The following is a 13807-nucleotide window of genomic DNA, read 5'->3' as shown; positions in this document are numbered from 1 at the left end:
TCACGAACAACGAGCTTCTCCAAGTTGCTGGTGATGTGGTCTGTTGCTCCTGTGGCAGTGTACCAGTTGGCATCTGTCCTATAGGAGTAGGTAGAGGCAAGCTTCTCATCAGAGATATAATTCTCGTTGAAGCAGTGCTAGCAGTCGGACGTAACGTGCCCTTTCTTGAGGCACACTTGACAGCGAGGGTGATCTTCAGAGGTGTTGGAGTTGCTGCTGTAGCGCTGCTGGAAGTTGCGGCACCCTTGGTTGCCACATCCACGGTTGCCATGGCCACGACCCTGGAAGTCACGGCTCGGTGCATGACCAGAGCCATGACCAAAGTTGTTGCGCCCTCCTTTGCTAGCAGAGTTAGCAGATGAGAACGAGCCCCCCTGCTGCAGATCAAGCCTTGTCTCGAAGCTCAGTAGCTGTGAATAGAGTTCTCCAACAGAAATAGGCTCAACTCTAGTTATAATTGCAGAAACAATTGGATTAACATCAGCATCCAAACCGTTGAGAATGAATGCCACCAGTTCATCATCTCCAATTGGATTGCCCAAAGCCGCCATCTCATCTCCGAGAGATCGCATCTTCCCGAAGTATTCAGAGACCTCCATGGCCCCCTTCTGTGTAGTCGCCAGAGCTAGACGGACGTTGATGGACCGTGCGCGTATTTGGGAGGCGAACATGTCGTCGATCACCTTCCACGCCTGTGCCGCCGTCCTTGCAGTAGACACATGAGACATCACCTCCCTTGATAGGGAAGTTAGGAGGAAGCTCAGGATTTGTTGATCCCTAGCCTCCCACTCCTCGTACGTCGGATTGGGGACTTGCACCGTCTTGTCACCCTGCTTCTGGTCGATCTCGCTGTCGGAGGCAGCGGTCTTGCCGCTGATGTGGCCTTCAAGGCGCGCGCCGTGAATAGCAGCGAGAACTTGCGCTGCCCACATGGCATGGTTTTGCTTCGTGAGCTTTTCCGTGACCTGAGTCCTGGAGAGAGGGTTGAAAGTGGACGAACTAGAAGCCATGAACACAACTTAGTTCTTGACACTCTGATTACCATGTAAAATCAGAGTTGCGGAAGCTATGTGGAAGCTATGTGGGAGGAACTGCTTGTCCCTATCTTGGGTACGGCAGGTTACGTGTTTCTTTTTGGCACCTTGAATAGATGCAAACAGATACATATATATAGTCCCTGGAGATACATCGGCTACATTAGTTGGCCCCTTCTACAAGCTATTTTAGTTACAACAAATATCTTATCTCTTGTAATCTATACAGTCGGTTACAACAACCTACAGAGACCAATCCGATTACGTCCAGGAACCTGTTACAAGTTTGTTCAACAAGTGTATCTAACAGAGTGCGCCGCCGCAGAGGATGAGGAGGAGGGGGCGCGGCCGTCGGGCCGCCGCGGACGAGTAGGCAGAGGTGCGGGGGTGGGAGAGGCAGGAGAGCGGCGTGGCCACCGGCATGGGGCTATATGAAGCGCGGTGGCCAGCAAGTGACGTCGGGGAGACAGCGAACTTTGGCATGAGCGCGACGGCCAGCAACAGCAAGGGGCAACGGGGAGGTGGCGCATGGTGGCCGAGGCGGGCAGGGCAAGAGAGCGGCGTGCCTGCCGACGCCGTGTGAAGCGGAGCATGGCGTGATTGCAGGCATAGGGCATGGCCACCTGGCCGCCGGCGTCGGGTTGGGGCAAGGCAGAGTAGTGCGAGAAGACAGAGATGAGAGTTTTGGGAGGCAGACGAAGGTGGGAATTAAAAAATCATGACACATGGGTCCTACCATATTTTGGGATGCGTGTTATAGCTAGACTGTTGGATGGATGATCTATGATACTCCCTCCATTGTCGGGTGTTTGGTTCCCACCTCCTAATTTTAGTGACTAAACTAAAGAGCCAAACACCTTGACTAAAACTGACTAAAAACTTTTAGGAGGCTCCAAATCCTCTAGTCCCTCCACCCACTCCTAAAAGTGACTAAAACCCTCTCTGGACTCCCACTGCCCCTCATTTATTGCCCCCCTCCCTCTCCCACTCTCATTTATTGCACCTGGGGAGGGCAACATGGTCATTTTCTCACAACATTTATGGACTTTAGACACTTTTAGTCACTTGAACCAAACACCCTTTAATCCATGGACTAGAGTGGGACTAAAACTTTTTAGGAGTTTTTAGAAGGCTGGAACCAAACAGACCCTAAGACCTGCTTATCATCTATTTAATTATATCATTAGTTATTCCTCGTGAACAAGCGATTCATCAAGGTCCAGATTTCCTCATACCCACGTAGCCAATCTTGCATGAAGGAATGAAGGGTAGGGTGTTACCTGAGGCATCGATTAAATGGATGGACACTTGGATTGAAATAAGACTATAAAAAGAGAATTTTTTAAATTTAAAAATAATTCTATTAAAAGAGAACAGAGGGAGTACTCTCTTTAGTTGTTGACGTGGACAAAGTTAGAGCTGCTCTCTGTACCCATTGCGGTGCCCTGAGTTCGCGCAGGCTGTCCGGCAGGTCGATCGGCCAATGGGCCGTCTGTCAAGCGGCCTGATCCGTTGCCTTACCTAACAACCGCGCGCGTATTTTCTGTGGCGTGATTGGGTGGTGGCCCAGTCATAACTCAATTCAGTTTTCAACAGTTGAACGTGCTTCCTGAGACAAGATTTGCCCTCAATAAGATAACTTGTTACAGCTCGTAACATACATGTGTAAATTGTGATTTGGGAAAAAGCAAAATCTACAGCAGAAACAATAGGTGGGAGCATGCTATACATGCCATCACAAAGCAACTGAACTGCTAACAGAAAAAAAGAGTTTCCTTTTACCGTACATGACTTCAAATGCACGGACAATAGTGTGCCTTTATCATATCTGAACTCCTCCAACTCCAACACAAACCTAACAAAAGAAGCATACAATATCCTGGAATACGTACTATCATCTTAAATCGATGCCGACTACTTCCAGAAGATAATTCTAAGCAATTACACTGAACCAAAGATTCTTTTCCTCAACAAGATAACTGAAACCTAGGAGTTAATGTGAGCCAGGCGTCAGGCACACATCATGACGCCCATCGAACTACCATCAGCAAAGTAAAATTAGACTGCCATTGCCCCTAATGACATAATTTACAAGCGTTTCTACATGTAAAGCCAAATAGGTCATGCAACACCAACAAGTGTATCAAGGCCTAGTGTTCATGCTTGACACGCCCTTTTAGTATCCCTGGAATAGGAGGCGAGTTTGGTAGCCTTACTCCTCTTGGCCTCGTAGGCTGCGGCGATTGATGCCAATAATTGTTCGGTGTACTTGAGCACTCACCTCCATTGGCAACAGGGGCTTGGGTGCCATCAGTTTCTTCTTTGCCAGATAACCCCATAGCTTTCAGTACAAAGGAATCATCCTGCAACTCAAATGGAGTGCTGCATTTTCAGAAATATAAGTCAGCAAGGGTTTCAGGAGCCTTTCGTCCTCAGTTATAATGACTAAATTATTTCAGTTTATTCAAGAATGTACATAATACATTGAAGGTAAAGCACAAATTATGGAAGCATCCATTGCAGAAATGAGAAAAAGCTCGTCAGCTCAGGTGAATAAAAGGCTAGTTAGATGTTCTTCACTTGAATACTAATTCAAGGAGATGGGTATTCCATCTGCTATTAGATTGAGTATTAAGATCACAGTCACAGAAGAGAAAAAACAAATCATCAGGGCCCTCTTTTCAGAAATAGACAGGCTACTTTCAAGTTTTTTTTTCAGCCAAACTAGAATTAAAAAAATCATGTAATGGAATTGCTGAGTCATCCAAATAAAATGATGTTATAGATCCAAAACATTCTTATCAATAGATTCGTTGGAAGTCCAAAATCAGGAGATAAATATGTTATTAAACTCTAGATTTATCTGACTCACAAGATACATGATGTGAAGGAGAACACAATAGAACTCTTGTTTTTACCTATTGAAGTCAAAATGCACCAGCTGCATATCTTCTGATATCTCCACTTCTACGGTTGCATGAGGACGTGTCTGTTACAACAAAAGGAGGTATTTGCCACCGTGGTCAAGAAAAAGTGGGGAACAATCATAATGAAATTGAAAAAGGTATGCAAGGAATGAAAGTGATGAACAGAGGTAATGGTGGCACAGCCAACAGAGTTCACTAAGAATGCTGCAGCATAACCTCAATGCTGATGGTTTTTGCCCTTATATTTCACTACAATACGACCAATTCATAACAATACAAACACAAGGCGGTAGAGATTTTAAAATTCATAAACAATGCATTCCAAGTATAAGAACTGGTATGCCTAAAACTCAGACATTGACAGGATGCTAATTTCTATTTCCTGTTTCACCCAGCTTGTATCATTGATTATGTATTGCTGTATACAATCCAAATAAAGAAACAGAGATACAGAATACCCTATTCCGGAATTTACTGTAGTAACCGCAACCCACCAAATAACAGATGAACTGGTTAGTTCAGAGTATTTCCAGGAACCTGCTTGAATTCCACCTACTCAGCTGCAGCTCATCTTACTCAGAATCTAAATCCAAAACTAAACAATAGATATGCTCCTTGGGAATAAGGAATATATTGCAACCCTAGTAATTTAAAAACATAGACTTGGAAGGTAAGTGCCATTTAACCTAAAAATGAAATTTCATTATTAATATGTAGTATGTGAGAAGACACCATGTTTTCTTTTGACGTGAGATGATAGAGAACTTGCTATTAAATAAGAAAAGAAAGGTGGACGCTATGAAACAGGGTACTGGATGGAATTGGAATATTCCCTCTCCAAATCCATAGTGCATCTGTTTGCTTGCTACAATTAAGCTCTAAATCGGCTCAAAGTGTTCTCTTTTTGAAACAGTACAATGAAATCTTAGCAAGATCATCAGCACTGGCATTCAAACATAATGATACAGTTAAGTCTCTCTAGGCCCAGATCTGAAGAAGATGAAGCATTCTTTTTACCTGAACTAGTATAAATGGCAAGGCCACTCCACCAGAAGGTGCATCTCCTGACCCATAGAGCTGCTCATTTCGTTGTACCAAGTTTTGGAGACTTACATACTTCATAAAAAGAAAATCATCATAAGGTTCGCAGAGCATGAGGAATATAAAAAAAATGGAATAAAACAATCAACATCTAAATTCAATTGTGAACTTTCAAACTATTTCAACTCCAACATTAAACATGGAGGAACAGACATAATGCAATCTGCAATGGAGAAATACAGCTACCAGTATATGGATTGTTTAGAAACAATGACTTGCAACTAAGGTTCTGGACCATGATTAACAATAATAATTTCTGATAGAGAGACACTCCTCGGTACTTAAATTAAACAATGCAAAAGCAGTAGCCATTAACTCCTCTGAGCAGGTAATTAAAGGAATCTTCATAAGTCTCCAAAATAGATATTTCTAGGATCCATACAACAACTGAACTCAATTTTGCTTTAATTATACAGTCGAACTCGAACATAAACTCAAAGGGGCCTTTCACAATAGTGTCAAGTGCGAAATGTAACAAAAGAGCAGAGAGGAAAGCTAGGCATTCACCTAATTCTGTATTTCTGTATGCACCTGATTGGTGGCACAGCAGTATGCACCAAGTGCTTCCCCCAATTTTAAAGATCCAAGTGGAGTTAATTTTTTAATGTGATTCTTCAAATTGTTTCGTGAACATCATAGGCAATTAACTTAGAGCAACGGAAACTATTTAGTTTATAGTGCTGGATATTTCATATTTTAAAGTCAATGAATCAAAAGTGCCACATAATTGTTCCTCAGTTACAATTTATAAGACTGGACAGGGAGAATATTCACATTATCAGTTGGAATCATGTAACAAAGTTTAAAAGAATCTGTCAAATAATTACTTGATCTTGTAAGTCCTGCAAATATGCACTTTTCTTGTCAATCCGACCTTTCAGTCCAACGATCTCTGTCTGCAACATGTCCATAAACTTAATGAAATGGCCAGAAGAAGTAAACTTTCAGCAAATAAACATTACTAGAGGCAAGGAGCAGAACCTTCAATTCTTCAATATCATTCATACTTGTCTTGGGCAAGCCTCTCCATTGTATTTCCTTTTTATCTTTAGATATAATCTCCATTGCCATTAGGACATTCAGCGCATCATAAACTCTTCGTCGAATATTTTTTTCATCGTATTGTTGCTGCATTTTTGACATAATCAAAATACTGTGCTTAAGTACTTAATACATAGCTGAAAAAGTGTTGTGGTAGTATTTCTTACTGCAGAGGGATTATCAGGATCTGGAGAGTCAATATTAATGTTGGGGTCTGAAAACTCAGCAACCAGTTCATCAGCCACCTAAAAAAGGCAAGCCATATGTATAAATATTCTGAAGTAGCAACAGACTGATAGAGGAGATGCAGGAGAAAGGGATGTCTTGATGTATAACTAAAAAAGAATTGAGTGATGGAGGGCCCAAAGTGAATCTCTCCCTCATTTGTTACACCAAGATCTATTCCTGATACAGATCAATATCCAAACAACTTTTTTTTAGATCAAACAGTGTCCAAGTTATTGTGAAGTTGCAAGAAATCCATAAAAGTTTATTCCCAAAAGAAGTTGTACATTTGTACATTACTTAAGAGTTCTTTCTTTTTTTTCCCCAAAAGCTGAGAAAATACAAAGAACTGCCAGACACTATTTGTGCTAGTCATGTCGCAGAAAGGCATCAATGTGATATTGAAAAGAGGTGGCAAGAAAACTGTTATTTAGTGCATATAAACCTTGGTAAACAAAATAAGAGAAGCCCACACTGGTAGTTTGAAGATCTGGAGATACTAGATCTTTTGCTCAAAATACATACAGGAGTAAAGCATATCAGATGACTGGCTAAAACACATTTAGCTTCTATAACTTTAAAGATGCATCTGCATGCTCTGTAGTACTCTAATGGCATTCCATACCTAAGGTTTGCTGGCTGCTCTAGTGAATTTGCTGCTCAAAAAGGATGCTATACAATGTGAATACACATACACCACCACAAGACTAGATATTGCTTACATTAAATAAAAAGATTGAATACCTCATTGTAGGTTGTTCTCCCTTTGCTTTCAACTTTCTCACAGACTGAAAAAAGAATAAATAAGAATCATGAGACTTCTTAACACTAGTGTGCTGTGAATTACTTACTAACAGGCTCACTCAGAAGCATATTACAGCACATGTCTGATATGAACAAATAAAGCAAAAAAAAAACAAGCAGGCCTCATTGTCAGGCGTGCTTGATAGGAGGGGGACTGGGGGAAGAAAAGAGGAGAGACTTTTATGTCGCCCTCAGTTTGCTCATACTCCCACAAACTAAAAGAAGTGAAAATAACAAATTTACTAGTCATAAGGGAACCGTTCAAGTCACCTCTCATGCTGAATTGGCGCAATCCACGGCCATTTTTGTCAGGACCAACGGCGCGTGCCCCTCTCTTTTTCTTCTTGCTGCATTATAAATAGAGAACCAGCTGTGTTTAGAAATATGTTATCAGAATGGACAGAGAAATAAATAAAAGCAGGTATAATGCAAGATGAAGTTACCAAATTTGAAACTATTCAAACTGCAATATGGTAAAGCAAAACAAATTTTAAGTGCTTTAAATGTTAACAGTACTGGATTGATTAATAAACTAGAATATCCAACCACGGGATCAAACACACCTAAAGAAACTATTCAAACTGCAATGTGGTAAAGCAAAACAAATTTTAGGTGCTTTAAATGTTAACAACACTGGATCAATTGATAAGCCAGAATTTCCAACCACAGAAAGATACACACTTAAAGTAGTCAACAAGGGATGCAGTCATGCAGAATTAATCACAGATAAATCAAAGGTAGCAAAACAGATAATCATCCTCAATTGATTTTCTCCATACAAAGGTGCACATGAGCTGCTACAAGATCTATATAAAAGGAAAATTGCAAGAGTTGCTATCTTTTAATGGTAGACTGAACAGATATAAGAGCAATATATGGCCCATAAGCACTAGCTAGAATTGACAGATAATAAAAAGTTGAGAAACGAACTTGAGACAATAAAGTTCATCAAGCATGCTGTGACACTAACAACGAAGTTGAGTGGCTTGTTTTAACATGTTACTACAAACAGTCATAACATTGCTCAAGTTCAACAGCATCCTCCAAACACTAATGACCCCTTCCACCAATTCAGCAATTCTGGCACACTAAAAAAAGCTAGAGACCACGCATGAAGCAAATCTAGCGCCCAACAAATGCAGATCGGCATGGTACCATTCACACAACCAAAACCCCTCAGCTCAAACCCGCAAAACATCACTAGCTCATGCGGAATATCACACGGTCTCCCGGAGCAAGTAATTAAGCTGGGGGAGTGGGCACCCGAACTCGACCAACGACGGAATCAAGGCGGCGGGAGTCACGAACCTCGTGGCTGGCTGCGACGATGGCGCGTCGTCGGCCTGTAGGTCGAGTCCGTTGAGGCGGCGGGCCACGGTGCTCTCGCTGGCAGGCGTGGAGACCGAGGCAGAGACCGAAGGCGCGGCGCCGCCCTTGTCAGAGGGGGAGCCGCCCCCGGCGCCGGTGGACGCGGAGTGGGCCGGCCCGCTGGAGGGCCCGGCGCCAGAGACCATCTCGGGCGGGGATCGGCCGGAATTGGGACGGAGGCGGAGGGGAGAAACCCTAGCGACGCGACGAGGAGCGGGAGGGAATGGAGTCTGGAGGGAGGAGAGAGGCCGGAACCGACGCGGCGGGCACGGGAGAGCGCGGAGAAACGGGCTTGACAAATTTTTACTTCTTTTTTGGATAGATCGCCTTTGGGGTTTTGGTTGATTTGGCCAAGTCTCAACTCTCAGGCAAAAACAACATGAAAGCGGATTTCGAACTCTATTTTAAGTTTTGAGCCCAACAAACTCGAACTTTCATCAATCACAAATAGAGCGACTGTGAACACCTGATTAGCTATTTCTACCACGTATTTTTCAACTTTAAAAGGGGAAATATGAAAGATTTTGAACTCAGAGAAAAGGAAGTCATTTCTGAACTAAGAAATTCAACTTTGAAAGTGAGCAAGTTGGTGATTTAAACATCTTTGAAACTGATTCTGCCACTGGATTTTGGAGATGAAACATGACCCATTAGACAAGCTTATGTGTTTATGATCTTTTTCAGTTATGCAAGTTTTTATGGGATTGTTATCTCTGGCCTAGATGATTATTTGTCGATTTTTACTGCGTTTTTTAGTGCATATCCAAATTACATGTATATTAAGCTAAACGGAAGCATTGTATATACTGTCATAACAAAAATTTAAGGCACACAGTACAAAAACGACACCACAAAATTAAAGGGGCACTTTAGGTTGCTTGAGGAGGAAAATCGACGGACATTTTTATGTGTTTGAATCCACCCAATTAAAATTTAACTAGCTAAAGTTTAGAAATTTTCTTTTAGTTAGCTAGCTAGGGGTGTTTTAATCCATTGAAGAGATATTTATCTATCCTACCCTTTTCTTCCACTTTAGAAATTTTTACCGAGGAAGGTGGAAGGGTAATTTGATCTTTACCAATTTAGCTGAGTTTAGATAGGTTCATAGCTAGGTCCTGTTTGGATCCATAACAGCTAAATTTAGTCGGCTAAAATTTAGCTGGTGGATCCAAACAGGACCTTTATAACAATAGAGGAGGATCCTAGTACTTCCACATGTTAATTAGGTAAAAATACCGCCTAAATCCTTAACGTTGTTATGAGGGAGGATCATGTTAATTAGATAAAAATGCCGCATAAATCCTTAACATTGTTATGGGATGTCCCCCAATAATGTCATACTATGCGGTCTTTAAAACGAACAGTGAACAAATGTAGTATGGACTCATCGATAAATCATGCCTTCATTTTGAAGAAATTAAATTTCTACTTTTCCATGCATATATGCGAGCTAGTAGCATTGAGAACCAGCAAAGAACCACGTGATCGAAATTCGAAAGATTAACCTGCATATAAGACTTGCAGTTTTGGGCAGTGAGCCCGTCACCAGAAAATGAGCGTGGCATTGTCGCAAGCAAAAGCAGGCTGCAGGCCGACGAACCACGCGCAAAGGTTGCCTCACATCGGGTGTGCTGAGCTGGTACGATAAAACGAGAATAATTACCTGTAACTTAGAGATCTACTGATGGTCAAATTATCCTTAGTATACCAATTGACCCTCTAGGAAATTAAATTAAGCGGATAAAATTGATGAATAGATAAGAAAAGTAAAATGAATCTTGTCCGATCTCTTAAAATAAATTTAATTTTCTGGAGGGACATGACCATTTGGCCTCGACGTAGCTTCACCAGCCGTCCGCGGATCACGGCAAAACTAGATGAGGTTACCCTTTGTGATTATTAGGAGATAGTTTTGCTTGCTGTCTATCTTATCACGATCGATCCGGTGTACCCCATATAAGCCCAATGCTCCTAATTAAATGCTTCCTCCGTCCCGAATTTTATGTCATTCTGATTTTTTTACACTATGTAGAGAAATGACATTCCATCAGAGACATATGTCTATATCATTTTTGGACCCAAGACTAAAGGAGCTTTAGTCCCGGGTCAAACGACCACCACCGACGGCCATCTCCAACAGGAGCTTTAGTCCCGGTTGGTAATACCAATCGGGGCTAAAGAGCCTTCTTTAGTCCCGGTTGCAATGGCCAGTAATGGCTAGAAGTCCTGGTAGGGCGTTTCGGTTGGTAACACCAACCGGAACTAAACGCCACTTAACGCCACTTATTTAGGTTGGAAACACAACCGGGAAGCTTTAGTTCTGGTTGGTGTTTCCAACTGGGACTCAACGCCCACGCTATAAAAGTTCCCTTCTTCCTCACCGAGCTCGAGCCACTCATCAGACCGAGAGCTCGGACTCCTTCTCCATGGCGAGGCTTCAAGCTTAGGGAGGTGCTGCCCGATTTTTTTCCTCAATTTCGTGGAGATTTCACTCGTCCAAAGTGTTGTAAAGGTTAGCTACTTCATCATCCCTTCATTTATTATTATTATACTTTGTTTTATGCTTTAGAGATCATACGTGGGTTCGTAACCAAAAAGTGCAAGGTGTGGTGTACAAAACTGAAGAGTCGAAATGGGTAGAATGTTGAAGAGGTGGGTGGCGGTGTGAAGAGCCTCAACCCAGTAGGACGGAGGGGCACTAGCCTGGAATCAGAGAGTTCGGATGACGTTGTTGATGAAGCGGATCATACGCTCAGCGTGGCCGTTCTGGGAGGAGGTGTAGGGGCACGACATGCGAAGGTGAACTCCGTGGGAGAGGAAAAACGTGTGCGTGCTGGAGTTGTCGAACTCACGGCCGTTGTCGCACTTAACAGCCTTGATGGTAGTGCCGAACTGGGTGGAGACAAAAGCAAAAAAGTTAGACAACATGGAGAACGTGTCAGACTTAAGACGTAAAGGAAAAGTCCACAAGTAGTGTGAGCAATCATCGAGGATGACAAGATAGTACTTGTAACTAGAGACATTAAGAACAGGAGATGTCCATAAATCACAATGTATAATGTCAAACTTATGTGACACTTGAGAAGTGGACACAGTGAAAGGTAGGCGAACATGTTTGCCTAACTGACACGCATAACATAAGGAGGCGCCTGGTGAGGGAGCAGCAGCAATTGACGATTGGGCAAGTCTGGAGAGGATGGTGGTGCCAGGGTGACCGAGACGCCGGTGCCAGACAGATGCGGAGGGAGGTAGTAGGGAGGCGTAGTGGGTACAGGGGTCCGGAGCTATTGCACAGAACGATCTCTCTCCGGGAGGGAAGATCCTTCACAAAACATCCAACGGGATCAAACTCCACAGAAACATTATTGTCAGTAGTGAACTGGCGCACAAATATAAGATTCTTAATAATGTGGGGGGAAACCAAAACATTGTTAAGACGAAAAGGACCAGGAAGATGTGCAGTGCCAGTGAGAGAGACAGGAAGCAACGTGCCATTGCTGACAACAATGGAGGAAGGAGTAGGATACCGAGGAAGAGAGGGATGCAAGAGAGTACCAGAGTCAGAGGACACATGGGAGGAGGCACCTGAGTCGAAGTACCACTCCTGGTGCTGCTGAGGCTGTTGAAGTGTCATGGTGTGAAAGGAGTTGGCGAGCGACCGCTGATCCCATGACACAGCGGCGGAGAACCCTGGAGGTGACTGACTCCAGGCGTAGAGGGCTTGCGGCTGTAGCTGAGCTGCAGGCTGGGATGCCGGGCACGGGAACGGTGCCAAAGGAAGACGGGAGGACCTAGGCCACATTTGGATCGTCTTCGTCCACGGATTGTAGAAGGAGGGCCAGGTGTCGGGAGGATGAGGTGCAGCGCCAGACCCGGGCGCGGCTTGCTGCTGCTACTGCGGCTGCTTGCCCTTGTTGCGGCCGCGGCCGCCCCAATTGCCACAAGGCTGCTGCTGTTGTGGCTGCTGGTCGCTCTTGGACGGCTGGCCGCCCGAGCCTGCCTAGCCCTGGTCGGCGCCTCCCTGCGCAGGCTGGGAGGAGGCAGAGCCTGAGGAGGCGGAGTCGTGGCCACCGGACGAGGCGGTGACGAGGGCGGTGGCTACCGCGATCTTGGACATGGTGAGCTCCTCCTGGAACAGGTCGGTGCGAGCCTCCAGGAAGGAGGGGAATGGACAGGCGCGACGAAGGTGCAAGCCGATGGAGGAGAAGTGATCAACGAGCTCATGGATGAGGATGGAGCGCCAGGAGGTGGGCAGCTTCCTGGTGGAGGAGGGCATCGTCGAGATCGTCGCCGAGGATGGCGTCATCGGGGCGAGGTGGACCGAGAGTGCGCTCCAATGCTTGGTGCTCACAGGTAGCGGGGGCGATGGCAGCCTGCTCACGGGTGATAGCCTCCTCGCGGGCAGCGACGGCGGCGGCAAGGGCGCGCTCGGCGGCCTCCACGCGAGTGCGGGCGTCGGTAGCCGCGGCGGCGGCGGCCTCGTGCTGCGCTACGTCGTGCTCAGAGGTAGCGGCGGGGGGGGGGGGGGGGCAGCGGCGCCACTAGGGGTGCCAGGAGCAGCGGTAGAGGCGCCCAAGGCGCTAGCTAGGGCGGCAACAGGAGCGCCGAGGGAAGCCAGCCATAGGAGAGAAGGCGCGGATGTCGCGCGTGAAGCGGAAGCTGGAGACCTAGGGCTGAAACCTAGACTCGTGATACCATGAAAGAGATATTGAGGTGAGGAAAGATTAGATTAATTATACAAGAGCACAGGCTACAACCATATATAGGCTTGGGAGACCAGGCGCAGGGGGCGGCTAGGGTTAGGAACCCGAGCCGCCACCTATGACTCACCAGGGCTAGCAGCGCCCATAGGCGGGCAGCCAGCCGGCCCATACGCATAACAGGGCCCGTGGGCCCACAGATAATTACAATCTAACACCATGATTATGTATATATAATTATTGTACCACTTGATACAATTTTTTAATTTAATGTATCTATGATTAGATATGTGAATGACTAATGTCATTATCAGTTGAGATGGGAGATGAAGAGTATGAAAGGTATATAATGAAGCAGATTACTGCTGGCGTTAGTAGCTCAAATGTTCCAAGAACCTATACTGAGGATGAGGGTAGCCAGGTGGACATGTTCCTCAACATGTCCAGTGATGGCAATGATGAGCACGAGCATGGCGTTGATGACAATGCGGAACAAGATATTGTCGTGATGGAAGTTCCAGCGAGGTATATATCATTTTCATTGTTTTATCCCATGAATAACTTCATATTCATTATAACTCTATACTAATTAATGAATCTTGAACTT

The 13807-nt window shown here is 44.7% G+C and overlaps 1 protein-coding gene and 1 non-coding gene across 2 annotated transcripts; both read right to left on the bottom strand.

Annotated features, from left to right (window-relative positions):
* Positions 1-394: 394 nt before the first annotated feature.
* LOC117841251 (small nucleolar RNA Z247) lies at positions 395-533 on the bottom strand. Its single transcript, XR_004637271.1, has one exon. It is a non-coding gene; the product is annotated as a small nucleolar RNA Z247 (small nucleolar RNA).
* A 2256-nt stretch (positions 534-2789) lies between these two features.
* On the bottom strand, positions 2790-8794 carry LOC117840741 (transcription factor-like protein DPB). Its single transcript, XM_034721263.2, has 9 exons — positions 8441-8794; positions 7403-7479; positions 7073-7116; positions 6271-6348; positions 6044-6190; positions 5890-5958; positions 4979-5077; positions 3953-4023; positions 2790-3416 (listed from the first exon to the last, which is right to left on the bottom strand). Exons 1-9 carry the CDS (start codon positions 8644-8646, stop codon positions 3185-3187), a joined length of 1023 nt encoding a protein of 340 aa, XP_034577154.1. The 5' UTR covers positions 8647-8794; the 3' UTR covers positions 2790-3184.
* Positions 8795-13807: the final 5013 nt, after the last annotated feature.

The sequence above is a fragment of the Setaria viridis genome, chromosome 9 (assembly GCF_005286985.2).
Source record: "Setaria viridis chromosome 9, Setaria_viridis_v4.0, whole genome shotgun sequence".
NCBI classification, from domain to species: Eukaryota; Viridiplantae; Streptophyta; class Magnoliopsida; order Poales; family Poaceae; genus Setaria; species Setaria viridis.
Note: the sequence above shows the minus strand (reverse complement) of the source record. Positions and strands in the feature narration are given on the sequence as shown.